At 47.0% G+C, this 26,881-nt stretch overlaps 1 protein-coding gene across 1 annotated transcript in view; it reads right to left on the reverse strand.

Moving 5' to 3' along the window:
- LOC147117770 (collagen alpha-6(VI) chain-like) overlaps positions 1-26,881 on the reverse strand; it is a 207,914-nt gene that overhangs the window by 108,313 nt on the left and 72,720 nt on the right. The window contains exon 12 of the mRNA XM_085989030.1: positions 11,090-11,445. Coding sequence (XP_085845156.1) covers positions 11,090-11,445 — 356 coding nt within the window. The remainder of the gene's footprint in view (positions 1-11,089; positions 11,446-26,881) is intronic.

The following is a 26,881-nucleotide window of genomic DNA, read 5'->3' on the forward strand; positions in this document are numbered from 1 at the left end:
TGGCCATTTGGAAATTAGAGTGTTTGCCAGGATTTGATGGGGGTTGCATGGGGTGCCAACGCGGAGCTGCAGCTCCATGTCCGTAGGGCTCGCAGACGTATTGTGAGAGGGGCAGCCCTGGCTAGAGGCAGAGGGGGCTACAGGCGTCGGCCACGTAGGCCTTACCCAGTCAGGCTATACCGCCAGCAGCGCTCCTACCTAAACATGAGTGCCGCGCGATGTGTTAAAAGGCTCCGATTCCGGAAGGGGGTGATTGCAGAGATCTGCCACCTGCTTCGCCGAGATCTGCGGCCAAAGCTCAGGTGCAGGACGTCTCTGTCGGTGGAAGTGAAGGTGACAGTGGCATTGAACTTCTATGCCACCGGCTCCTTCCAATACGCTGCTGGGGACATAGCAAACATCTCCCAGTACGGCGTGCATCGCTGCATCCGCCAGGTGACCGAAGCACTGTTCAGAAGGAGAAGCCAATTCATCTCCTTCCCCATGGCCCTGGAGAGCCAGCATCAGCGCGCATTGGGATTTTCCAGACTCGGGGAATTCCCCTTGGTGCAGGGCGCCATTGACTGTACGCATGTGGCTTTGCGGGCCCCTCTGGAGCATGGCGAGCAGTATCGCAACAGGAAGGGCTACCATTCTCTGAATGTGCAGCTGGTCTGTGACCACAAGCAGCGCATCATGGCAGTCAATGCCAGCTTCCCAGGCAGCAGCCACGATGCCTTTATCCTGCGGCAGAGTACTGTGCATGACATGTTCCAGGCACAGCCTCCCCCAAGAGGATGGCTACTCGGGGACAAAGGCTATCCTTTGTGCACCTGGCTCATGACCCCGCTCCGCGCGCCCAGGACCGCTGCTGAAGAGGCCTACAACGAGAGCCATCAAACCACCCGCAACATCATCGAGCTAACTATTGGGGTCCTCAAGCAGCGGTTCCGCTGCCTTGATCGCTCCGGAGGAGCTCTCCAGTATTCGCCGGACCGGGTCTCCCAATTTGTGGTGGTTTGCTGCATGCTACACAACCTGGCTATCCGCAGGACTCAGGCACTGCCACCTGACGTTGGACCAGCACCTCAGGAGGAGGAGCAGGAGGAGCATGAGGAGGAGGAGGAGGAGGAGGAGGAGGAGCAGGAGTACGTTCCCAGGAGGGAGCGACCAGGGCCAAGGGCCGCACGACGCCACCTTATTACACGGTACTTCTAAGCCCCCTGTCAGGGAATGGCCAGGGGCCATGAGGGAAGATGAATGCAGCCGCTCCGCAAGCCCTCAGCCGGCGAAGCCAACAAACACTAAGAAGAACAACCATGGAGACTGCATGAATAAAGATAATTTTTTATTAAACAAAAATGAAAAGCCCTTCCCACATGAATCCCCAAAAACAATAAACGGGCCCCACAAAAAGCCCAACAAACGACTCACTCCCACAAACTGGGGAGGAGCCACTCCACCTTTATTGAAACCGGGCCTCAACGTCGGCCTAACGCAAAAAAAAAGCCCTCCAAAAGCACAACCATGGGCAAAATAAAGATGGCCACCGCCATATTAAAGGAAAGCTGGCCACACCCTCTACTGAGTGGCCCGCGAGGGCGAGACCTTGCCCAGCATTTTGCCTCCCCTGCCCTGCCTGCTGCTCCTTCGCAAGCTCTGCCCAGTGGCTGCTGCGAGGCTGGGGGAAGGCGCCTGAGGCTCAGATGCCCTTCCGCCAGATGCCACTGGGGGGCGGCCTACACGGCGTTTGGGCCTCGAGGGGCCGTCTCCTGAGTGGCGCGCCTGAGCCTGGCCACCATCAGCTGCAGCCGCTTGCCCTTGACGCCCCAGAGGGGGAATGGCGGCGACGGATGGTGCAATGTGGGCCAGCTGGCGTCTGGGATGCGCTGGCTGGTGCTGTGGCGCGGTGGCACTCGGCCGGGCCCGCACTGCAGGATCCGCAGCAATCAGCCGACGGCCGGCTTGCTGGGATGGTCCAGCGCGGCGCCTGCCCTGGCGATGCCTGCCTGAGACAGCGCGTGTGGCAGCAGTGAGTGGCCCTCTGGTCCTGGTGTGCGCGCGCATCACATCCGCCAGGGTCTTGACGGCATCAGTTAGCATGCGGCCAGTCGCGGCAGTTGCTGCCCCGAACTCGCGCACACTGGTCGCCAGCGACTCGATGGCCTCAGGCATGCGCCCCACCACGCTCATGAGCTCCGTGTGGCGCCGGTCCGAGTCGTCGGCCATCTGATCGAGCTTCCGCACCTCCTCCGAAGTGAAGGTGTCCGGACTGGAGTCGCGACTCTCCCGCTGGGGAGGAGGGGGCCGAACTAGGGGACCCTTGCCGCGTTGGTGACGGCGAGTTTGCCGAGCAGCAGCACTCCCCTCTGATCCTTCCCCCCTTTGGGGGGAAGGCCGCGGGCCACGCGCACGGCTGCTGGGTGGCTGGACGCCACTGGTCCCAGAAGCTGCATTGCCCTGCGACAGTTCCTCCAGGCACTCGTCCAGTGAGGAGGTGTCGAGCATTTCCTCCTCTCCTGCGGGACGTGACTGTTCCCCCGAAGGTCCGGCTTGCTCCTCCTCCTCCTCCTGGTTGGAGGTGCTGTCACTGGCAGCCTCAGGGTCCTGGTCGTCACCAGCTGAAAGCAGGAATGCACAAGAGTAGCTTCAGAGTGAGGAGACGGCGTCAGCGAGGGAGTTAGGACTGGTGGGATTCAGCGCATTGGTGGGACAGTGGCAAAGGAGATAGCTCGGATGGGCCAGTGCGACGCGAGAGGGCCAAAAGGCGAGGTCCTTACCATTGCCGGGCAGTGGAGGGTCGGATACACCGCACGCTGTGGGGACAATCACACGTGCTCCCATGAGCACACACACGCGCTCCTCCAGCCGAGTGAGCTCCTGCAGCTTGGCGCGGCCACCCCTGGCACGGGCCTGGCGATTAAACGCTACTTTAGCCTGCAAGAGAAAGGACGGGCTGTAAGGGCGCAGTGAAGCCCTGATGTAGTGTGCACTGCCTCCCATGGTGGAATAGCTTGGACAGAGTGAAGCCCTGATGTAGTGTGCACTGCCTCCCATGGTGGAATAGCTTGGCCAAAGTGTAGAGTGCCGAATGGCCATTTGATGCTCATGACTGTCCCAATGCTGCTGGCTGAGGGCTGGCCAAAAGGACTTTCAGGTCCCTTTGCCCATCATGTCAGGTGTACATGCAAGAATGAGGAGGAGACTGGAAAGGCTACTCACCCTCACAATCCTGGTCAGATCGTTGTACTTCTTACGGCATTGTGTGTGGGTCCTGGGGGCCTCGCCGGTGAATGTCACCCTCTGGGCGATCTGCTTCCAGGCTTTGGTGTAGTCGTGGTGGGTTGGATTCCTCCCACTGTCTGGAAACAAGATCTTGCGCCTCACCTCCAGAGCTGTGAGCATGATGTCCAGATCACCCTCTGAGAAGCGCAGGGCACGCTGACGGGCCTTCTCTGGCGTTGCCATGACTCCCTGGGGCTGAGCAGTAGTGTTGAGGCCTCTTTGCAAGGCTGCAGTGTGCAGGGCGTGGCAGCAGACTAATTCGTCCCTTCCCCCTTTAAGAGCTGGTCGGCACCACGGGGTCTGCTGTCAGTGCAAAAATGACCGCACCCGTGCTGCGCCCCGCCTGGGCGCTATCCCTCTGGACCGCCGGCTTAGCGCCTAAAGAGAGTAGTGGAACGCCTCTTTTAGCGCTCCACCAACCTCTTAGGGCGAAGCCACTGAATTCCCGGCAACGGGGCGCTACTTTGGGGCGGGCGCTAACTTCGGGCGGGCGCTAAAGCTAGCGCCCCAAAACTGCCTAAACTGAAAATCTAGCCCTTTGTGTCTTAATGGGAGGAGCATTGTAATAAGGTGGACGAATTGGCTGCGCAAATAGAGGTAAACGAATATGATTTGGTTGGGATTACGGAAACGTGGCTCAAGGATGGCCAAGACTGGGAACTCAACATCCAGGGGTATTCGATATTCAGGAAAGATAGGCAAAAAGGAAAGGGAGGGTGGGGTAGCATTACTGGTTAAAGAAGGGATTAATACAATTGTAATGAAGGATATTAGCTCTGATGATGTGGAATCTGTATGGGTAGAATTGAGAAATACTAAGGGGAAAAAAACATTAGTGGGAGTGGTATATAGACCTCCCAACAGTAAGGCGGAGGTTGGGGATGGCATTAAAAGGGAAATTAAAGAAGCGTGCAATAAGGGCACAGCAGTCATCATGGGTGACTTTAATCTACATATAGATTGGGCCAACCAAATTAGTAACAATACTGTGGAGGAGGAATTCCTGGAGTGTTTACGGGATGGTTTCCTGGACCAATATGTCGAGGAACCAACCAGAGATCAGGCCATCTTAGACTGGGTATTATGTAACGACAAAGGATTAATTAGCAATCTTGTTGTACGAGGCCCCTTGGGTCTGAGCGATCATAATATGATCGAATTCTTCATTAAGATGGAGAATGAAGTAGTTGACTCAGAGACTAGGGTCCTCAATTTAAATAGAGGAAACTACGATGGTTAGAGGAAACTACGATGGTCTGAGGAGCGAGTTGGGTAGGATTGATTGGGGAATGGCACTCAAAGGGTTGACGGTGGATAGGCAATGGCAAACTTTCAAAGACCGAATGGATGAGCTACAGAATTTGTTCATCCCAGTTTGGCATAAAAATAAAACAAAAAAGGTGACTCAACCGTGGCTAACAAGGGAAATTAGGGATAGCATAAGATCCAAGGAGATGACATATAATTTGGCCAGAAAAAGCAATAATCCTGAGGATTGGGAGCAGTTTAGGATTCAACAAAGGAGGACAAAGGGATTAATTAAGAAAGAGAAAATAGAATATGAGAGTAAGCTAGCAGGGAACATAAAAACTGACTGTAAAAGCTTTTATAGATATGTGAAGAGAAAAAGATTGTGAAGTCAAGCGTAGGTCCCTTACAGTCAGAATCAGGGGAATTTATAATGGGAAACAAAGAAATGGCAGACCAACTAAATTCATACTTTGGTTCTGTCTTCACAAAGGAGGGCACAAATAACCTCCCAGAGATGCCGGGGAACATAGGGTCTGAAGAAAGGGTGGAACTGAAAGAAATCAGTATTTGTAGGGAAATGGTGTTAGGAAAATTGATGGGACTAAAGGCCGATAAATCCCCAGGGCCTGATAATCTACATCCCAGAGTACTTAAGGAAGTGGCCCTGGAAATAGTAGATGCATTGCTGGTCATCTTCCAGAACTCGATAGACTCTGGAACAGTACCCATGGATTGGAGGGTAGCTAATGTTACCCCACTATTCAAAAAAGGTGGTCGAGAAAAAGCGGGGAATTATAGGCCGGTAAGCCTGACATCGGTAGTGGGGAAAATGCTAGAATCTATTATAAAAGATGCAATAGCAGAGCACTTGGTAAGCAGTGACAGGATCAGACAAAGTCAACATGGATTTACAAAAGGTAAATCATGCTTGACTAATCTACTGGAATTTTTGAGGATGTAACTGGTAAAATAGATAAGGGAGAACCAGTGGATGTGGTGTATTTGGACTTTCAGAAGGCTTTCGATAAGGTCCCACATAAGAGATTAGCGTGCAAAATTAAGGCACATGGGATTGGGGGCAAGGTATTGACTTGGATAGAGAACTGGTTGGCGGACAGAAAGCAAAGAGTTGGAATAAACGGGTCGCTTTCCGAGTGGCAGGCAGTGACTAGTGGGGTACCGCAAGGATCGGTCCTCGGACCCCAGTTGTTCACAATATATATTAATGATCTGGACGAGGGAATTGGATGTAATATCTCCAAATTTTCAGACGACACAAAGCTGGGTGGGAGGGTAAGCTGTGAGGAGGATGTCGTGAAACTCCAGTACGATTTGGACAGATTGGGTGATTGGGCAGAAACATGGCAAATGCACTATAATGTGGATAAATGTGAGGTTATCCACTTTGGTGGCAAAAACAGGAAGGCAGATTATTATTTGAATGGCAATAGATTGGGAGAAGGGGAAGTGCAAAGAGACCTGGGTGTTCTTGTGCACCAGTCGCTGAAGGTAAGCATGCAGGTGCAGCAGGCGGTTAAGAAGGCAAATGATATGTTGGCCTTCGTAGCAAGAGGGTTCGAGTACAGGAACAAGGATGTCTTGCTACAGTTGTACAGGGCCTTGGTGAGACCGCACCTTGAGTACTGTGTGCAGTTTTGGTCACCTTACCTGAGGAAGGACGTTCTTGCCATGGAAGGAGTGCAGCGAAGATTCACCAGGCTGATACCTGGGATGGCAGGAATGACGTATGAGGAGAGATTGTGTCGATTGAGCTTATACTCACTGGAGTTTAGAAGATTGAGAGGGGATCTCATCGAAACTTAGAAAATTCTGTCAGGCCTGGACAGACTAGATGCCGGAAGGATGTTTATGATGGCCGGGGAGTCCAGAACCAGGGGTCATAGTCTAAGGATAAGGGGTAAGCCATTTAGGACTGAAATGAGGAGGAATTTCTTCACCCAGAGAGTGGTGAACCTGTGGAATTCTCTGCCACAGAGGGCGGTGGAGGCCAGTTCATTAAATATATTCAAAAAAGAGTTGGATATATTTCTTAAGGCTAAAGGGATCAAGGGATATGGGGAGAACGTAGGGACAGGGTACTGAATTTGGATGATCAGCCATGATCTCATTGAATGGCGGAGCAGGCTCGAAGGGCCGAATGGCCTACTCCTGCTCCTATCTTCTATGTTTCTATGTTTCTATGAGAGAGTGGGGTGAGCGCAGTGACATACAGGTAGAGGGCATTACAGTGATATTCAGGTAGAGGAGATTCCAGGGATATCTAGATAGAGGAGATCCAAGGATATGCAGGTAGAGGAGATTGCAGAGATATACAGGTGGAGGAGATCACAGGGAGATACAGAGGGAGGAGATCACAGGAAGGAGATTACAGGGATATACAGGTAGAGGAGATTACAGAGAAGTACAGGTCAAGAAAAGTCCAGGGATATACAGGTCAAAGAAATTCCAAAGATATACAGGGAGAGGAGATTCCAGGGATATACAGGTAGAGGGGATTCTAGGGATATAGAGGTAGAGGATATCACAGGGACATACAAGTAGAGGATATCACAGGTAGAATAGATTATTAAAGGGATATACACGTAGAGGAGATCACAGGGAGGCACAAGTGGCGGTGATCACAGGCATATATAGGTAGCGAAGATTACAGGTACAAACAGGTAAAGGAGATTACAGATTGAGGAGATCACTAGGTCGTACAGGTAGAGGAGATCAAAGGGATGCACAGCAGAGGAAATCACAGGGAGATACAGGTACAGGAGATTACAGGAAAGTACTGTAAAGGAGATTAGAGGGACATACAAGTGGAGGGTATGACAGGGAGATACAAATAATGGAGATCACAGGGAGAGATAGGTAGTGGAGAGTACAGTTACAAACAGGTAAAGGAGATCATGTTGACGCACAGATAAATTAATTCACTAGGAGGTACATGTAGAGGAGATCACATAGATGTACAGTAGAGGAGATTACAGGGCTATACAGGTAGGGGAGATCACAGGGAAATACAGATAGAGAAGATTACAGGGACATAGAGATGGAGGAGATTACAGGCACATATATTAGAGGAGATCACAGGGTGATACAGGTAGAGTAAATCACAGATACATAGAGATAGAGGTGACTACAGGGATAGACAGGTACAGGACATTACAGGGATATACAGGGAGAGGAGATTACAGGTACAAGTGGTAAAGGAGATCACAGGGAGATACAAGTAGAGGAAATTACAGGGACATAAGGATAGAGGAGATTACAGGGATGCACAGTAGAGGAGGAAGCGGATGATGTGAAGGCTACACTAAAAGAGGAGACAGAAGCTATGGACAGGATAATAATAGATAGAGAAGATGTACTAAAAAGATTAGCATTACTGAAAGTTGGTAAGTCACCTGGTCCAGATGGAATGCATCCTAGGTTGTTGAAAGAAGCAAAGGTAGAAATAGCAGAGGCATTGGTCACAATCGTTCAATCCTCATTGGATACAGGAGTAGTGCCAGAGGACTGGAGGGTTGCTAATGTTATACCACTCTTCAAGAAAGGGGAGAGAGATAAATCCAGAAACTACAGGCCAGTGCAGTGGTGTTCTCCAAAGGTCAGTTTTGGGTCTATTACACTTTGCAATTTTTATAAACAACCTAGACTCAGGTGTAGGAGTAGCATTGTAAAGTTTGCAGATGATACGAAATTTGGCAAAGTAGTATATCATGTTGAGGATAGTTATAGGCTTTAGGCTGACATAGACAGGATGGTGAAATGGGCAGAAGCATGGCAAATGGAGTTCAATGTGGAGAAGTGTGAAATGATGTGGAGGACTAATATGGAAAGACAGTGGGGGAAAAATTCAGTTGTTTGCGCCTCCCATTAGCGCCTTAAGAGGGCGCCAATTGGGTCGCAAAGCAACTAGCGGCCGGGCGCGGCGATGTTTGCGCCGCTCGCGAAATTAACTAGCCATTTTGCGATAGCGCTAAACACTACCGCCACGATCTCCTGCGTCGGCAGATCGCGACGTCAGTCAAGTGCGCAACGCCCCATTAGCGTCCTGGACCGGACATTGAGTGGCGCCCCCTGCCTTACTGCCTGCCGCTAGCAACGACAGGTTGAGGGGAGCGTTTTGCTGTCAGAAAGGGACTGGGGGAGCGCTATTTAAAGGCGACCGCTTCCTGCCTTTTTTTGTCGGTGCCATTTTTGCACCACGCATTCTGAGAGAGAGAGAGAGACTTCTAGAGAGATTCAACGCTGTGTGAAGGAGTTTTGAGTACTGAGCAGCACTTTGCAGGTTCATTTTGATTTGCCCTTCCTTCCTTCGCCAGCGCTCTGAGGTAACGCCTCGCTCCTCAGCCTTTGCACCTTAAGACAGGTGTGAAGCACCTGATTCAGCGCTCCAATCACCTCCAGGGGTGATAAAAACCAAGTTTGCTGTCGGAGGTGATAATTAGCGCCAGGCGCTAAACTTTGTGCACGGCCGATAATGGCGCCCCAAACGGGGCGATACTGAATTTTTCCCCCAGTATACTATAAATGGCAAGTGTAGATGAGCAGAGAGAACTTGGTGTCCATATACACAAATCCTTAAAGGTGGCAGGGCAAGTTGATAAGGTGGTCAAAAAAGCATATTGGTTACTTGGTTTTATAAATAGAGTATTAGACTATAAAAGCAAAGAGGTCATGCTAGAACTTTATAAATCACTGGTTAGGCCTCAGCTGGAGTTGTGGGCGGTTCTGGACACCACATTTCAGGAAAGGGTACAGAGGAGGTTTACAAGGATGCTACCAGGAATGAGGGACTTCAGTTATGAGGAGAGGTAGGAAAAGTTAGGACTGTTTTCCTTGGAACAGGGAAGGGTAAGAGGTGACCTAATAGAGGTTTTCAAGGTAATGAGAGGTTTTGATAGAGTAAATAGGGAAAATATTCCCTCTGGCGAGTGGGTCAATAACTGGAGGTCATAGACTCAAAATCACTGGAAAAAGATCTAGAGGGGAGATGAGGAGAATTTTTTTCACTTAGAGAGTTGTCGGGATCTGGAACGCTCTACCTGAAATGATGGTGGAAGCTGATTCCATAAATAATTTTAAAAAGGAGCTGGACGGGTACTTGAGGATGAGGAACTTACAGGGTTATGGACAAAAAATGGGGATATGGGACTGATCACGACTGCTCTTTCAAAGAGCCAGCACAGACATGATGGGCCGAATGGCCTCCTTTTGTGCTGTAAGTTTCTATGAATCGATACAGATTAAGAGATTACAGGGATATACAGTCAGAGGCGAATACAGGAATGTACAGTAGAGATTACAGGGGCATACTGTAAGGTACCCTATTCTTATAAGCATATGTACGTAGGATGAGGATTTGGGTTAACCTCACATGATTAATGTTTTTGGCTTTCTTTTCAATTATACTAGCTTGTAGCCTTGTACTGTAGCTAGAAATAATAAAGCGGTCAAAGTTGTTTTTTCCCAGAATGTTTCAGGGTATGAATGACATTTAGCAAGAAAAGGCTTTGTTAGCAAAGAGATCTCTTTCGTCAGCAAGGACTGAATAAATAAGGGGCCAAAGGTCTTTCAGATAAGGGGTTGCTTATATCACAAATCAACAAGATAATGATCAACAGATTAGCTAGGAAAACGGAAAAATAACTCTTTTCACACTATAATGAATCTTCAAGGTTACAAGAATGGCCTGCATGACTAGAAGTTCATAAAGCTCTTAAGCTTTGCTTCACAATTTGTAGAGAGACAAAAATGAATGAATCATTGATGGGATCACAGGGACATACAGAAGAGATTACAGGGACGTATAGGTAGAGGAGATTACAGTGACATACAGATAGAGGAGATCACAGGGACATACAGATAGAGGAGATCACAGGGACATACAGATAGAGGAGATCGCAGGGACATACAGATAGAGGAGATCGCAGGGACATACAGATAGAGGAGATCGCAGGGACATACAGATAGAGGAGATCGCAGAGACATACAGATAGAGGAGATCACAGGGACATACAGATAGAGGAGATCGCAGGGACATACAGATAGAGGAGATCGCAGGGACATACAGATAGAGGAGATCGCAGAGACATACAGATAGAGGAGATCACAGGGACATACAGATAGAGGAGATCACAGGGACATACAGATAGAGGCGATTACAGGAAGATACAGGTAGAGAAGATTCCAGAAATATACAGGCAGAGGAGATCATTGAGGTATGGAGTGGTGAAACTGTGGATTTTAAGATGATGGCGAAGATCTTAAAGTTAACTGTCTGGGCTGTGCAGGGCAGAGCAGTGGGATCAGCCCTGGATTGCTCTAGCAAAGAGCAGGCACAGACACGATGGGCAGAATGGCCTCCTTCCTTCTTTTGAGCCTCAATGGACCTATTGTTCTGAGCTGAAATCACGTAATACCAATCCCAATAGATTATTCACCCATGCCAAAACCATATAAAATGAATCATGTCAGTTACAGACAACTTTCCCAAAAAAGTAATCCTCATAGATAATGTCATATAGATAGTCATTCTGTCTCTTGACTTATCAAATGTTACCTTCACATTCGTGCCCGACTCTTGCTCAAATTTTTTTGAAAACGACAGCAGATAATCAGCAGTCAAGTAGGTTTGGTCCACCATTGACAACAGAAAGTTTTTCATGTTCCTTACAACATATGAATCAAAGCTTTTAAAATTTGACTCAAAGAGCATGCTTCTCGCTCCATTGGTGATGTGAAATCCCACCCTGGTGTTGAGACTGCGACCTGCCCTGCAGCTGATGGAGCGGAGATCCATCATTCTCTCGATTATGCTGTCCAGGTGCATCTGCAGTTTCTGCTGACCGCCAAGTGCGTTCGGAAGTTGTACCGGACTGAGGAGATCCACTCCCACAGCAACATCAATGTTACATCCTGGAAGAAAGAAGAAGGAGCTCACCTAATTGTGATAGAACAATCAGCAACTCGCACACTGTCATTGTTTCTACTTCGACGATAACCCTATGTGGGTCTACCATTCAAGATCTCAACCAATCGCTTCACAATGTTCTTTTGCATCACTCCAGGTTTTATCTGGAAATGTAAGCCACTCACAATCAGCTTTGACAAACTTATGAAGGTCAGACTCACTGCTAAACTATCAGGCTTTTTGGATAGGCAAGCAGTGAAACGATCCTCTCCAGGTCCAACATCCGTAATTTGGTGGGACACAGAGCCAAGCTTTCACAACTTCCTCCTTAGGTTCCCCACCCCCATCTCATCCTCCTCAATTATTCCCCATTTGAAAATACATTTTGTAATGTATTATCACATGGTTTGTCACATGGTTTAGTATGAGCACGCTCAGTTTGCTCTGGCCTAGTAAAGCAAGCACATGAACTAGCAACTCGTGTCTCTGTCCTTCATTTATTCTACCCGCATATAATACATATTTGGTGACGAGAATGGGATCCCAAAGCCATTTTTAGGGATCATGGAAGGACCCAGTGTTCAACCTTCGAGTGGAAAAGTTTACGGTGAATTTGTGACACCTAAACTGAATTTTTGCAATGTTTTACTGTTAATGCTCATGCAGAATTGTCTGTGCTTCGCCGTCGCGTGTATGTATACACAGCAACAGCAGCATTGATTCTCACGGGTACACAGGTAGCATGCTGAGCCACTGTTCGATAGGATCGGGACAATCATGGCCGCGCCTACGGGATTCATCGGAAGCCTCGGCATGTATGACCGAGCTCACAAACCATTCAGTTCTTACATTGAGCGGATGGAGATGTTTTTTAAGGCCAATAACATTATTGAGACCGAAGGTGCTGATGAGAGTACTCAATCTCAAAATAAAGTAACTCATGAATGTAAAAAAGCACATTTTCTAACAGAGATCAGGCCAGATGTCTATGGAACGTTGACAAACCTACTCGCACCAGGGAAAGCGAAGGATGCATCATTTGAAGACATTGTCAAGAAACTCGAGGACCATTTCAACCCAAAGCCATTAGAAATAGAAGAGAGCTATAAGTTTAGTAGCAGAAACCAAAAACAAAGTGAAACCATCAGTGAGTACATTGTAGCTTTTAAGAACTTGTCTTTACATTGTAACTTCGGATCATTTTTGGGTCATGTGTTGCGAGATACGTTTGTGTGTGGATTGGTGGATGAGCGCACACAGTCCAAGTTACTGAACACTCCGAACCTAACGTTTGACATAGCATGCAAAATTGCCCTATCTATGGAGATGGCGTCTACGATTGCTTGGGAGCTCCATCCAACTCAAGTGACTAGTGCAGCTGAGGTCTACAGTCAAAAAGCCACCACTAAACCTAAAGCTGTGAGACCGGGTCAAAAGCATGTCGGTGAGACCAGTTCAGTGAATTGTTATCACTGCAATGAAAATCACTCACCACAGACCTGCCAATACAGAAATATGATGTGTTTTCACTGCCAGAAGCAAGGCCATATTTCAACAGCTTGCAGAGCTAGATCGAAAGCGGGAAGTAAGAACCATTCTGATGGCAATACAAAGCAGTGACAACAAAAGGGAGGAATTCACAATATTGAAGTGAACACACCTGATGTTGCAGATCTAAGCATCTACAGTATCTATGCCACTAGCAGCAATGTAAGCAGTCATGAGAAAGACTTCCGTACAAAACTTTTGGTCAACAAGCAATATATTGATAAGCACAGTGGTGGACTGCCCTATCATGAGTAAGGACACATATGAGAGTAAGTTTAATCAAATACCACTTACAAAGAGTACCGTAGAGTTAAAAACCTACTCCACAGAAATCCTAGAGACATGTGGACAAATGGAATGTACAGTTCCACACAATGGCCAGTCAGTAAAGCTGCCTATTATTGTAGCGAGCTACAAGAACAGGCCAACCCTCCATGGGCAAAAACTGGTTGAGAAAGTTAAAACTAGACTGGAAAAACACCTTCAGTGTAGATGCTTCAAAGAAGCAACTCGACACAATGCTGAACAAGTATAAAAGCATGTTCACAGACAGTGATGAGGGCATCACTGGGTATGACGCGCATATCCGTATCAAGTCTAACGCGAAGCCTGTCTATTGTAAGGCAAGGCAGGTCCCCTGTGCGTTGAAAAGTCAGGTGGAGGAAGAGCTAGCGAAGCTCAGAGAGAACGGAGTGCTAGTAAAAACTGACAAAAGTGAGTGGGCTACCCCGATTGTGGTAGTGCCCAAAGCAGACAAAACTGCTTGTGTGGTGACTACAAAGTTACTATCAACCAAGCAGTTGATGATGAGCAGTACCCATTACCTACATAGCAAAATTTGTATGCAGCACTCTCTGGGTCAAAGGTTTTCTCCAAGCTTGACCTGTCACATGCTCACGCTCAGCTGAATGTTGACAAAGAGAGTCAACAGTGTCTCACCATCAACACACGCAAGGGACTGCACTCATACACCAAGCTGCCGTATGGTGTAAAGTACTCTCCCAAAATCTTCCAGGCTATGATGGATAAGATTTTGCAAGGAATTCCAAATTGCTCATGCAATCAAGATGATCTGCTGACTGCAAGAAGCAGCGAGGAAGAAAATCTAGGAGTGTTAGATTTAGTGCTTCAAAGGTTGAATTCCCACAATATCAAATTGAAAAGGAGCAAATGTGCTTTTATGAAGCCCGAGGTTGTGTACCTTGGTCTGAAAGTTGATGCAATGGCTTGCAACCAGTTAAGGAAAAGGTTGATGATGTCATCAATGCTCCAAAACCACAGGGTTAAGGTTTTCCTTGGAATGGTCCAGTACTACGCACGTTTCTTACCTGAGTTAGCGACCATGCACGAGCTCCTCAGGAAGGATGTCCAGTGGAAGTGAAGAAAAGTGCAACAGGAAGCTTACGATGCTTGTAAGAGAAGTTCCTTTAGCGATGCTCTACTTGTGCACTGGGACACAGAGCGTGAGCTTAAGTTAGCGTGTGATGCTTCCAGCTATGGGAGCTGTCATAAGCCATGTAATGGATGACGGCCAAGAGAAACCAATCACGTTTGCATTGCAAACCCTCACAAAGAGTGAAAGAAACTACGCATAAATTGAAAAGGAAGCACTTGCCATAGTGTTTGGAATCAAGAAATTCCAACAGTTCCTGATCAGCAGAAAGTTTACCCTGATAACCGATCACAAACTGCTCCTAGCAATATTGGGGCCCAAATCTGCCATCCCTGCAATGGCTGCATCAAGAATGCAATGTTGGGCAGTGTTGTTGTCACAATATGACTACATGATTGAATATCGCACTGTTATGTCTGACATTGGTGATAGGTACTCGATTGCCTTGGCCTGAGCACATGGAGTTTGATAGTGCTGTTATCATTGTATTGTGTATAGGTATTCGATTGCTTTTGCCTGGGAGTGTGTGTGTGTGGAGCAGCCATTAAAAAAGCAACATGAACTGAACTCTGCTTACAGTCTCTGGATTATCTTTGCAAATGCAACACGCACTTCAAAGCAAAACGTAATCGCAGATGCCTTGTCCAGGTTGCCACATGAGGACTCGTGTGTTGGGAGTGAAGGTGAGATTTTCACGCTAGGTGCAGTTGACAAAGACTTTCCCATGAATGCAACTAAGATTGCAGATGAAGCTCAAAAGGACTCAGTGCTGAAAAATGTGTATGAAAACACCTTGAATGGATGGACTGATCAGTGTCTGGACACAGAGTTGAAACCATTCCATAACCATCAAAATGAATTGTCTTGTGAGCAAGGTTGTATCAAGTGGGGAAACAGAGTGGTGAGACCTACTTCTTAGAAAGATAGAATTCTGGCCGAACTTCATACTGAACATCCAGGGATCGTCAGTATGAAATCAATTGCAAGAAGTTTTGTTTACTGGCCTGGATTGGACAGTGATCTTGAATCACTTGTCAGCAAATGCAGCGTTTGCCAAAATTGCAGAAACAAACCACTCAAAACTCTACTACAAACCTGGTCATGGCCAAGTAGATCTTTTCAGAGTGCATCTAGACTTCTGTGAAAAAGCAAATGATTATTTCCTGGTACTTGTAGTCACTCAAAGTGGATTGAAGTGAAACACATGGGTTCAAATACTACAAATGAATGTACCATAGATGAGTTGAGGTCTATCTTTGCATGTCATGGCTTACCTGAGGAGCTTGCTTCTGACAATGGCCCTCATTTCTTGACAATGCTCTATTCCAAGAGTTCATGAAATGTAACGATATCAAACACACTCTCGTTCCACCATATCATCCAGCTTCAAACAGAGCAGCCGAAAGGTCAGTCAGAATAGTAAAAGAAGCTCTCAAAAAGCAAGTGTTGTAGGGTTGTTCCGGTCTCAGCATGAAGCAACGTTTGGCAAATTTCTTGCTGAAGTACAGAACTACTCCGCACACTACAACTGGATATACCCCAGCAGAACTCTTGTTGAAGAGGAGATTGAGAACACGATTGAGTGTTCTTCAAGCAAACTTGGCGTCAAGAACATAGCGTATGAACATAAGAATTAGGAGCAGGAGTAGGCCATTTGGCCCTTCAAGCCTGCTCCGCCATTCAATAAGATCATGGCTGATCTTCTACCTCATCTCCACTTTCCTGCACTATCCCCATATTCCTTGATTTCCTTAATATTCAAAAATCTATCGATCTCTGTCTTGAATATACTCAACGACTGAGCCTCCACAGCCCTCTGGCGTAGAGAATTCCAAAGATTCACTACCCTCTGAGTGAAGAAATTTCTTCTCATCTCAGTCCTAAATGGCCGACCCCTTATTCTGAGACTGTGACCCCTGGTTCTAGACTCCCCAGCCAGGGGAATCATCCTCCCTGCATCTACCCTGTCAAGCCATGTAAGAATTTTGTATGTTTCAATGAGATCACCTCTCATTCTTCTAAACACTAGAGAATGTAGGCCTACTCAATGGGGTCGATTTTCCTGGAGCCGTCAGGCGGGGTTTCAGGCGTGTGGGGGGGGAAATCCCGAATTCGGGGGTCCCGACACCATCCCGCCCAAAACCCCGCTCCACGCAAGTTTCAGAGGCGGCGGGTACCCACCCCGCACTGGGACACGCCGACCCCAGGCGGGAAGGGATTAGTGCCAATTAACTGCCTGTTAACTACCAGTTAACAGGCAGTTTTTAGCCTAATCCCTATTTTGAAGGGTGTCGTGTGGGATTCCCGATGGCTCCAAACCACGTCAGGTTAGAGCAGGCGGGCCGTCGGGTTGAAGGAGTTGGAGGGGTCGCGATGTCAGTGTTCAGGTGAGTGATGGGTGCATGAGTGCAAAGGTAAGTGTGTTTGGTGTGTCTAAAGTGTGTAAAGAACTTTTACTTACCTGTACTTACCTTAACAGCCTTTCTTCCTGTAGGTGTCGGGAGCGCATCACTCAGCCGGCATTTAAACCTGAATGGCTGCGATTTGTGAAAAGTGACAGCCTTCAGCTTTGAGTGCTGCTGAGAGTTCTAACTGAGTCTGCGTAGAAGGACTCATGTTAGAACTCAGACTGTCATTGTTTGGCAGCTTCAAACAGCTGTGAAACACTGATATTTCATCTGTCAAGAACTCTTGACAGATGAAATTGCAGTCTGTGACGTCACCTGTTGCTGGGTGGCCCTCAATTGGCCTGCTGAGCTCGCTGGGCGGGCTCAACAAGGTCAATCAAGGGAAAATCGCGCGGATTGGCCGGATGTCGATGTAGGCGGGTCTAAAACCCGAAAGTTGTAGTCCCGCCTTCTTCCCGACAGCTTCGCGAAAATCGACCCCAATGTGTCCTCATAGGACAATCCCCCCATCCTAGGAACCAGTCTGGTGAACCTTTGTTACACTCCCTCTATGGCAATTATATCTTTCCTTAGGTAAGGAGACTAAAACTGTACACAATACTCCAGGTGTGCTCTCACCAGGGCCCTATATAATTTCAGTAAGATGCCTTTACTCTTATACTCAAATCCTCTTGTAATAAAGGCCAACATACCATTTGCTTTCCTAATTGCTTGCTGTACCTGCATGTTAACTTTCAGTGATTTGTGTACAAGGACACCCAGGTCCCTCTGAACACCAACATTTTCCAATCTCACCATGTAAAAAGTACTCTGCTTTTCTATTTTTCCTACCAAAGTAGTTAACTTCACATTTCTCCACATTATATCCCATTTGCCATGTTCTTGCCCATTCACTTAGCCTGTCTATATCCCCTTGAAGCCTCCTTGCATCCTCATCACAACTTACATTCCCACCCAGCTTTGTATCATCAGCAAACTTGGATATATTACATTTGGCCCCCTCATCCAAATCATTGATGTAGATTGTGAATAGCTGAGGCCCAAGCACTGATCCTTGTGGTACCCCAAAATGACCCGTTTATTCCTACTCTCTGTTTTCTGTCTGTTAACCAATCCTCAATCCATGCTAGTATATTACCCCCAATCCCATGAGCCCTAATTTTGTTTAATAACATCTTGTGTGGCACCTTATCAAATGCCTTCTGTAAATCCAAATACACCACATCCACTGGATCCCCCTTATCTATTCTGCTCATTACCTCAAAAAGCTCCAACAGATTTGTCAAACACAATTTCCCATTCATAAATCCATGTTGACTCTGCCCAATCCTATTATTATTTTCTAAGTGCCCTGTTACCACGTCCTTCCAATCCATGGGAACCGTTCTCGAATCTATGGAATTTTGGAAAATGACAACCAATGCATCCACTATCTCTATAGCCACCTCTTTCAAAACCCTAGGATGTAGGCCATCAGGTCCAGGGGATTTATTGGTTTTCAGCTCCATTAATTTCTCCAGTACTATTTTTTTACTAATACTAATATCTTTCAGTTCCTCATTCTCACTAGACCCTTGGTTGTCCACTATTTCCGGGAAGTTTTTTTGCATCTTCTTCCGTGAAGACAGACACAAAGTATTTGTTTAATTTCTCTGCCATTTCCTTATTCCCCATTATAATTTCTCCTGTCTCAGCCTGTAAAGGACCCACATTTACTTTTGCTAACCTTTCCCTTTTTACATACCTATAGAAGGTTTTACTATTTGTTTTTATGTCTCGCTAGTTTACTCTCATATTCTATTTTCTCTTCCTTTATCAATTTCTTGGTCCTCCTTTGCTGAATTCTAAAATCCTCCCAATCCTCAGGCTTACTATTATTTTTGGAAGCATTATAAGCCTCTTCTTTTGATGTAATACTATCTTTAACTTCTCTTGTTAGCCACGGTTGGATCACTTTCCCTATGGGGTTTTTGTGCCTTAAAGGAATGTATATTTGTTGTTAATTATGTATTCATTCTTTAAATGCTAGCCATTGCTCGTCCACTGTCATACCTTTTAATGTAGTTTCCCAATCTACCTTAGCCAACTCGCCCCTCATACCTACGTAGTTTGCTTTGTTAAGATTTCAGACCCTAGTTTCGTATTTAACTAAGTCACTTTCAAACTCAATATAAAATTCTATCATATTATGGTCACTCTTCCCTAAAGGCCACTTTACTACAAGATTATTAATTAACCCTTTCTTGTTGCACAATACTAGATCTAAAATAGCCTGATTCCTAGTTGGTTCCTCAACATACTGACCTAGAAAACTACCTTGTATACATTCCATGAATTCGTCCTCCACACTATTACTGCAAATTTGGTTTGCCTGGTCTATATGTAGATTAAAGTCCCCCATGATTACTGTATTACCCTTGTTACATGCACCTCTAATTTCCTGATTTATACTCTGCCCTACATTACAACTAGTGTTTGTGGGCCTATAAACAACTCCCACCAATGTTTTCCCTGCAAGAGTTGAACAGAAACAGTTGAGTCAGAAACGTTATTATGACAGCAATCAAAAAGAACACAGTTTCAAGCAAAACAAGTGTGTTCATGTTCTCAGTCCCCAGGAAAGTCAAATTCACACAAGTGGGATATAGGAACCATAGTAGAGGTTGGTAGAATTAAGAGATATTTGGTTGAAATTGGTGACAACATCTGAAGTGTACATGTAGATCAAACGATATCTGCTAAAGATGAACCAAGACGTGATCTTGAACCACTTGATCATGAACTCACATGAGTTTGACTCAGTTCAGACTTCAGTAACTGAAGTACAAGGTTCAAACAAGTCTGAGATAGAAACAGAATCATCTTTGAGTCCAGAATCAGAAAACAGACTGAAACTTGGTTCAACACCACAACTTTTTGTAAGGAGATCAGGAAGGCTCCGCAAACCTGTGATTAAACTGGATTTGTAGTTCATTTGTAGCATTTGTAGTTGATTTAAAAGAAAAAAAAGCCACAAGTTTTTGTTATGTGGTACATGTAACGCTGGGAAAAGTGGGACAATTTTTTTGTTGTATTTAAGAGGGGAACATATACATTTTTTCAAGGGGAAAGCCGTGTAATGTATTATCACATGGTTTGTCACATGGTTTAGTATGAGCATGCTCAGTTCGCACTAGCCTAATAAACAAGCACACGGACTAGCAACTCATCCTGTCTCTGTCCTTCATTTGTTCTACCCACATATATTACACCTTTCTACTCATCAAAAGTGATTTCTGAAAAGTGATGTGTTATGAAGCAGAAAGAATGATTTTTTCAAATTAATTCTCATGATGGGAGTGTTGCTGGCATGGCCAATATTTTATTTTATTGAGATCACAGAGACATACAGATAGAGGAGATTCTAGACTAGGCCACTTCATAGAGGATCTACGAATCAACCACGTTGATATGGGACTGGAGTCACATATGGGTCAAACTGGGTGAGAATGGTAGTTTTCTTACCCTAAAGGACATTAGTGACCCAGCTGGGCTTTTATACCAATTCGACAGCTTCATGGTCACTTTTAGTGACACCTTGGCCTAGAAATTCTGTTGCGTAGCACCCGTTTTTTGGGTGCTACGGGTGCCAAATTGGGACCAAAATGGTTCCAAGCAGCACTTCTGGTGCGGGCTGGGCTGGATGCCCTCTTGGTGAGGGCACTAGGACGGCCGTTAGGAGTATGCGCTAGAAGTATGGTAAGTAGGCAGATTGTGACGTCAATCAGCATGCAATTCTGATTTGACACTAGCACTGCCATTTGCTTCATCATCGTTGGAGCTAAAGCCCTCGCTCAACCTCACACAGCTGAATATTCAGCAGCAGGAAGGACCCGCTACCAGTGCTATTTAAAGGGATCATCAACAAATTTCAGGTAACTTTGCTTTTGATTTCTATTGGCTCTGTGTATATTTGTCAAACTATTTGGAGCTTTCTAGAGTTGTTTAAAGTTGGTGAGGTGACAGGGAGCAGTGCTGCAAGTGGAGAAGGCCTTTCTTCTGACTTCAAGGGCTCTGGTCAGACCACTTGCTCCCAGTCATGGGTGCTCTGTCATCCCCTTGGCCTGCAGCATGACAGGGAGATGGAGCAGAGGCAGCGAAGAAGAGGACAAGCTGCTTGCAGAGGGAGGAGGAGGAGGGCTCTCAGCAGGAGGCCTTACCCACCTAGGGTCTTCCGCGAGTAATTCTCTTACCTCAGCCTGAGCCAGGAGCAGTGTATGAGGTGACTGCGTTTTACGAAGGAGGTGCTCACAGGACTCTGCCACCTCTTGCAACCAAACCTGCAGCCTCACTCCAGGGCAAAGTCACCGCTACCAATCGCTGTGGAAGGTGACTGTGGCGCTGAATTTCTTTGCGCCGGATTCCTTCCAAACTGGAGCAAGTGACACCTGTAGCATCTTGCAGTTCGCGGTCCACTGCTGCATAAGTGAGGTGACAGAAGCTCTTGATGCCAGGAGAGGGGTCTTCATTGTCTTCTCTCTAAACAGAGAGAAGCAGGCGGAGTGTGCACGTGACTTCCTCATGGTGCAGCACGCCATCGACTGCATGCACGTGGCTTTGCGGGCACCGCATCTAAATGCTGAGATGTACCGCAAATGCAAAGGTTATCACCCGCTGTGCAGTTGGTGTGCGACCATGCTCAGCACATCATAGATACATAGATACATAGAAGATAGGAGCAGGAGTAGGCCATTCGGCCCTTCGTGCCTGCTCCGCCATTTAATGAGATCATGGCTGATCCTTTAATTCAGTATCCCGTCCCCGCCTTCTCTCCGTAACCCTTAACCCCTTTTGCCCGTAGAAATATATCTAATTCCCTCTTAAATATATTTAATGAGCTGGCGTACACTGCCCTCTGTGGCAATGAGTTCCACAGGTTCACCACTCTCTGAGTGAAGAAATTCCCCCTCATCTCTGTCCTAAATGGTTTAGCCCTTATCCTTAAATTATGTCCTCTAGTTCTGTTCTCACCCGCCAAGGGAAACATTCCTTCTGCATCCAGTCTGTCTAGACCTGTCAGAATTTTATACACTTCTATGAGGTCCCCTCTCAATCTTCTAAACTCCAGTGTGTACATCCCTAAACTACATAGTCTCTCCTCATAGGTCATTCCCGCCATTCCTGGTATCAGCCTGGTGAATCGCCGCTGCACCCCCTCCATGGCAAGAACATCCTTCCTCAGATGAGGCGACCAAAACTGTACACAGTACTCGAGGTGTGGTCTCACCAGTGCCCTGTACAGCTGCAGCAAGGTATCCCTGTTCCTGTATTCTAACCCTTTTGCTATGAAGGCCAGCATACCGTTTGCCTTCTTGACCGCCTGTTGCACCTGCATGCTCGCCTTCAGTGACTGGTGTACAAGAACACCCAGGTCTCTCTGTACTTCCCCCTCTCCCAATCTATTGCCATTTAAATAATAATTTGCCCTCCCGTTCCTGCACCCAAGGTGGATAACTTCGCACTTGTCCACATTATAGTGCATCTGCCATTTATCCGCCCAATCGCCCAGTCTGTCCAAATCGCTCTGGAGCTTCCTGGTCTCTTCCTCTGAGCCCACCCCACCTCCTAGTTTAGTGTCGTCTGCAAATTTGGAAATGCTGCATCCGACTCCCTGATCCAGGTCATTAATGTAAATTGTGAACAGCTGGGGGCCCAGGACAGATCCCTGTGGTACCCCACTTGTTACTGCCTGCCATTCAGAAAATGAGCCGTTTATTCCAACTCTCTGTTTTCTATCTGACAGCCAGTTCCCTATCCACGCCAAAACTTTCCCCTTTATCCCATGAGCCTCAATTTTCCATGCTAATCTTTTATGTGGGACCTTATCGAAGGCCTTTTGGAAGTCCAGGTACACCACATCTACTGGCTCTCCCCCATCTATTCTACCAGTTACTCCCTCAAAAAATTCCAATAGATTAGTCAAGCACGATTTACCCTTTGTAAATCCATGTTGACTCTGTCCTATCCTGTCCCCATTTGCTAAGTGCTCCGCTATTTCATCCTTAATGATGGACTCCAGCATTTTGCCCACAACTGATGTAAGGCTTACAGGTCTGTAATTACCTGCTTTTTCCCTACCCCCCTTTTTGAATAGTGGGGTAACGTTAGCTACCCTCCAATCCATCGGCACTGTTCCCGAGTCTAATGAATTCTGAAAAATCATCCTTAGTGCATCCGCTATCTCTAGGGCCACCTCCTTCAGTACCCTAGGATGCATGTTATCAGGCCCTGGGGATTTGTCCACCTTCAATCCCTTTAGCTTCCTTAACACCATATCCTTAGAGATATTGATTTGCGTCAGTTCCTCCTTTGCCAATGTCCCTATTTTTCCCGATATCCCAGGGAGGTTTTTTGTGTCTTCCTTCGTAAAGACTGACCCAAAGTATGCATTTAGTTGATCTGCCATTTCCTTATTTCCCATTATATATTCCCCCGTATCTGACTGCAATGGACCAACTTTGGTTTTCACCAGTCTTTTCCTTTTGATATATTTATAAAAGCTTTTGGCGAATGCCCAGTATCCTAGCAGTAGTCACGATGCTTTTATTCTGCATCAGTCCACTGTTCCCTCAATCTTTGAGCCACCAAGACAAACCAGAGGGTAGCTACTGGGCAGCAAGGGCTATGCCTTGGCTCCTGGCTCATGACTCCGCTCTGCAACCCAACCACTCATGGCTAGCATGTATACAGTGAGAGCCATGCTGCAACACAAAACATCATAGAGCAGACCATTGGGGTGCTCAAGCAATGGTTCCGCTGCCTGGACCACTCTGGAGGAGCCTTACAGTCACTGTGTCCCGGAGCATGTGTCCCGATTTGTGGTGGTCTGCTGTATCTTCCACAAACTGGCCATCATGAGGGCATAGCCTTTGCCACCAGGGTTACAGCCACCAGCTCAGGAGCAGGAGGAAGAGGAGAAGGAAGAGGAGGACGAGGAGGACAAAGAGGAAGAGGAGGATGAGGAGGAGGAGGCAGAAGAAGAGGAGGAGGAAGCAGATGAGACAGACAAAGGGGAGGTGGAAGTGAAAGGAAGGAGGCAACCCAGATAGCCCCTTTCTGGCTGGGATGTGTAGGATGGAATCACCCTGCATTATGAATGAACGCAACCCCAATTGCCCATTCAACATTTGTCCCACATCTTACCTTCCCTCTGTTATTGACCATCATAGCATCCTCTTGGCTACAATGCCTAAATAAAAGCCACAACAAAGCAAACATTTCAAACAAACTTTATTCATCAATCCATCCAATATTACATCAAAAAATCAACTAATCACCTTGTGCATTCCCTTTTTGACTGCCTTGCATGTGTCTTTGCCTATCCTAGTGCTCCTATGCACTGCTACCCCAATGGCTGCAGCATGGCTGGTGGGGGAGACTGCACATGGCCTTGCAGGATGACCTCGAGGGGTCTGGGCCTAGTAGGCCCGACTTCGGACTGCACCACCTCAGCATGGGTGGCAGCAGTCTGGGCTGGCTGGCTGACAGGCAAGGGCACTAGCGGAGTGGCAGTGGTGGGAGGACAAATGATGTCATCCTGAGAGAGGACAGCAGGGCCATCCTCCACAGAGCCATTGCCACTCCCCCAGGGCAGGGCCTCAGCAATCCTAGTAATCTGATAGAGTACAGACTTCTGAACTGCTGTGTCACCCTGCAAGCCCCTTTCCACACTAGTAAACCCAGCCATGATGGCAGCAGTCTATGTTTGCATGGCTTCAGTCTGAGCTTCCACTGCAGCACTCAGACATTGGGTGGCTTCTGCTTGTGCTGCAATGGAAGCTGAGACATCGGACATCAGACGCCGCATGATGGTCGGGTCCACAAGTGAGTTAATGGATCTATCCAGCTCTTCCATGCTGGAAATCATGGGCTCCAAGCTCTGCACAAAGCCCTTGCAAGGTTGGTGCCGGACTCCTCCATGCTCCTTGACATTGAATTCAGGCTTTCTAGTAGACCTGCCAATGCACCAAGCATTTCATTGTGCTTACCCATCAGCGTTCTTCTGTAGGTTGCTCCATCGAGGTCTTCATCTGAGTCCTGTGCAGCAACACTCATGTGTGACCTTGCCCTCTGGGGATCTGGCACCTGAGGTACCCTTTGCCCCTGCCCTGGCTGCAGGTCACTCGTGCCCGGTGACTCACCATGTGCAATTCCTGCGTCTAACATATCCTCTAAAAAGTACGCTGAGCGTCAGTATCTGAGGCTGATGGCTGGGAATGTGAAATCAAGTGAAATAGTAGATGCATTGCTGGTCATCTTCCAAAATTCGATAGACTCTGGAACAGTACCCATGGATTGGAGGGTAGCTAATGTTACCCCACTATTCAAAAAAGGTGGTAGAGTGAAAACGGGGAATTGCAGACCGGTAAGCCTGACATCGGTAGTGGGGAAAATGCTAGAGTCCATTATAAAAGATGTAATAGCAGAGCACTTGGAAAACAGTGACAGGATCGGACAAAGTCAACATGGATTTACAAAAGGTAAATCATGCTTGACTAATCTACTGGAATTTTTTGAGGATGTAACTGATAAAATAGATAAGGGAGAACCAGTGGATGTGGTGTATTTGGACTTTCAGAAGGCTTTCGATAAGGTCCCGCATAAGAGATTAGCGTGTAAAGTTAAGGCACATGGGATTGGGGGCAAGGTATTGACTTGGATAGAGAATTGGTTGGCAGACAGAAATCAAAGAGTTGGAATAAACAGGTCTTTTTCCGAGTGGCAGGCAGTGACTAGTGGGGTACCGCAGGGATCGGTCCTAGGACCCCAGCTGTTCATAATATATATTAACGATCTAGACGAGGGAACTAGATGTAATATCTCCAAGTTTGCAGACGACACAAAGCTGGGTGGGCATGTGTGGTGTGAGGAGGATGCCGAGAAACTCCAGTATGATTTGGACAGGTTGGGTGAGTGGGCAGAAGCATGGCAGATGCAATATAATGTGGATAAATGCGAGGTTATCCACTTTGGTGTCAAAAACAGGAAGGCAGATTATTATCTGAATGGCAATAGATTGGGAGAAGGGGAAGTGCAACGAGACCTGTGTGTCCTTGTGTACCAGTCGCTGAAGGTAAGCATGCAGGTGCAGCAGGCGGTTAAGAAGGCAAATGGTATGTTGGCCTTCGTAGCGAGAGGGTTTGAGTACAGGAACAAGGATGCCTTGCTGCAGTTGTACAGGGCCTTGGTGAGACCACACCTTGAGTATTGTGTGTAGTTTTGGTCGGCTTATCTGAGGAAGGATGTTTTTGCCATGGAGGGAGTGCAGTGAAGATTCACCAGGCTGATACCTGGGATGGCAGGAATGACGTATGAGGAGAGATTGGGTCGATTGGGCTTATACTCGCTGGAGATTAAAAGAATGAGAGGAGATCTCATTGAAACTTATAAAATTCTAACAGGACTAGACAGACTAGATGCAGGAAGGATGTTCCCGATGGCTGGGGAGTCCAGAACCAGGGGTCACAGTTTAAGGTTAAGGGGTAAGCCATTTAGGACAGAGATGAGGAGGAATTTCTTCGCCCAGGGAGTGGTGAACCTGTGGAATTCTCTACCACAGAAGGCAGTAGAGGCCAATTCATTAAATATATTCAAGACGGAGTTAGATATATTTCTTAAGGCTAAAGGGATCAAGGGATATGGGGAGAAAGCAGGAACAGGGTACTGAATTTGGATGATCAGCCATGATCTCATTGAATGGCGGAGCAGGCTTGAGGGGCCGAATGGCCTACTCCTGCTCCTATCTTCTATGTATCTATGTATCTATGTATCTTCTTCACTCTCCTCTCCCTTCTCTTGTTCAACCACTGGCTGAGCAGGCTGGATTTCTTGGGTGTCTGAAATGAGAAAGGCACAAGGGTAGGGTTATGGTGAGGAAAGGGGAGGAAGCAAGAGATGTGTGCTTACCCCATGTGCAGATTGTAAATCAGAAGAGATTGTGGGATGGGGGTAAGTGGGATGTGAGAAGGAGGATAACATATGAGGATACCGGCATCTTGTATTCTTTCAGCCCCGCCGCTGGCCACGGGCTCAGCCATGCCCCTGCCAAGAATG

Source organism: Somniosus microcephalus, chromosome 5 (genome assembly GCF_052327205.1).
Source record: "Somniosus microcephalus isolate GS21.2 chromosome 5, FLI_Smic_1.0, whole genome shotgun sequence".
Classification (NCBI taxonomy): Eukaryota; Metazoa; Chordata; class Chondrichthyes; order Squaliformes; family Somniosidae; genus Somniosus; species Somniosus microcephalus.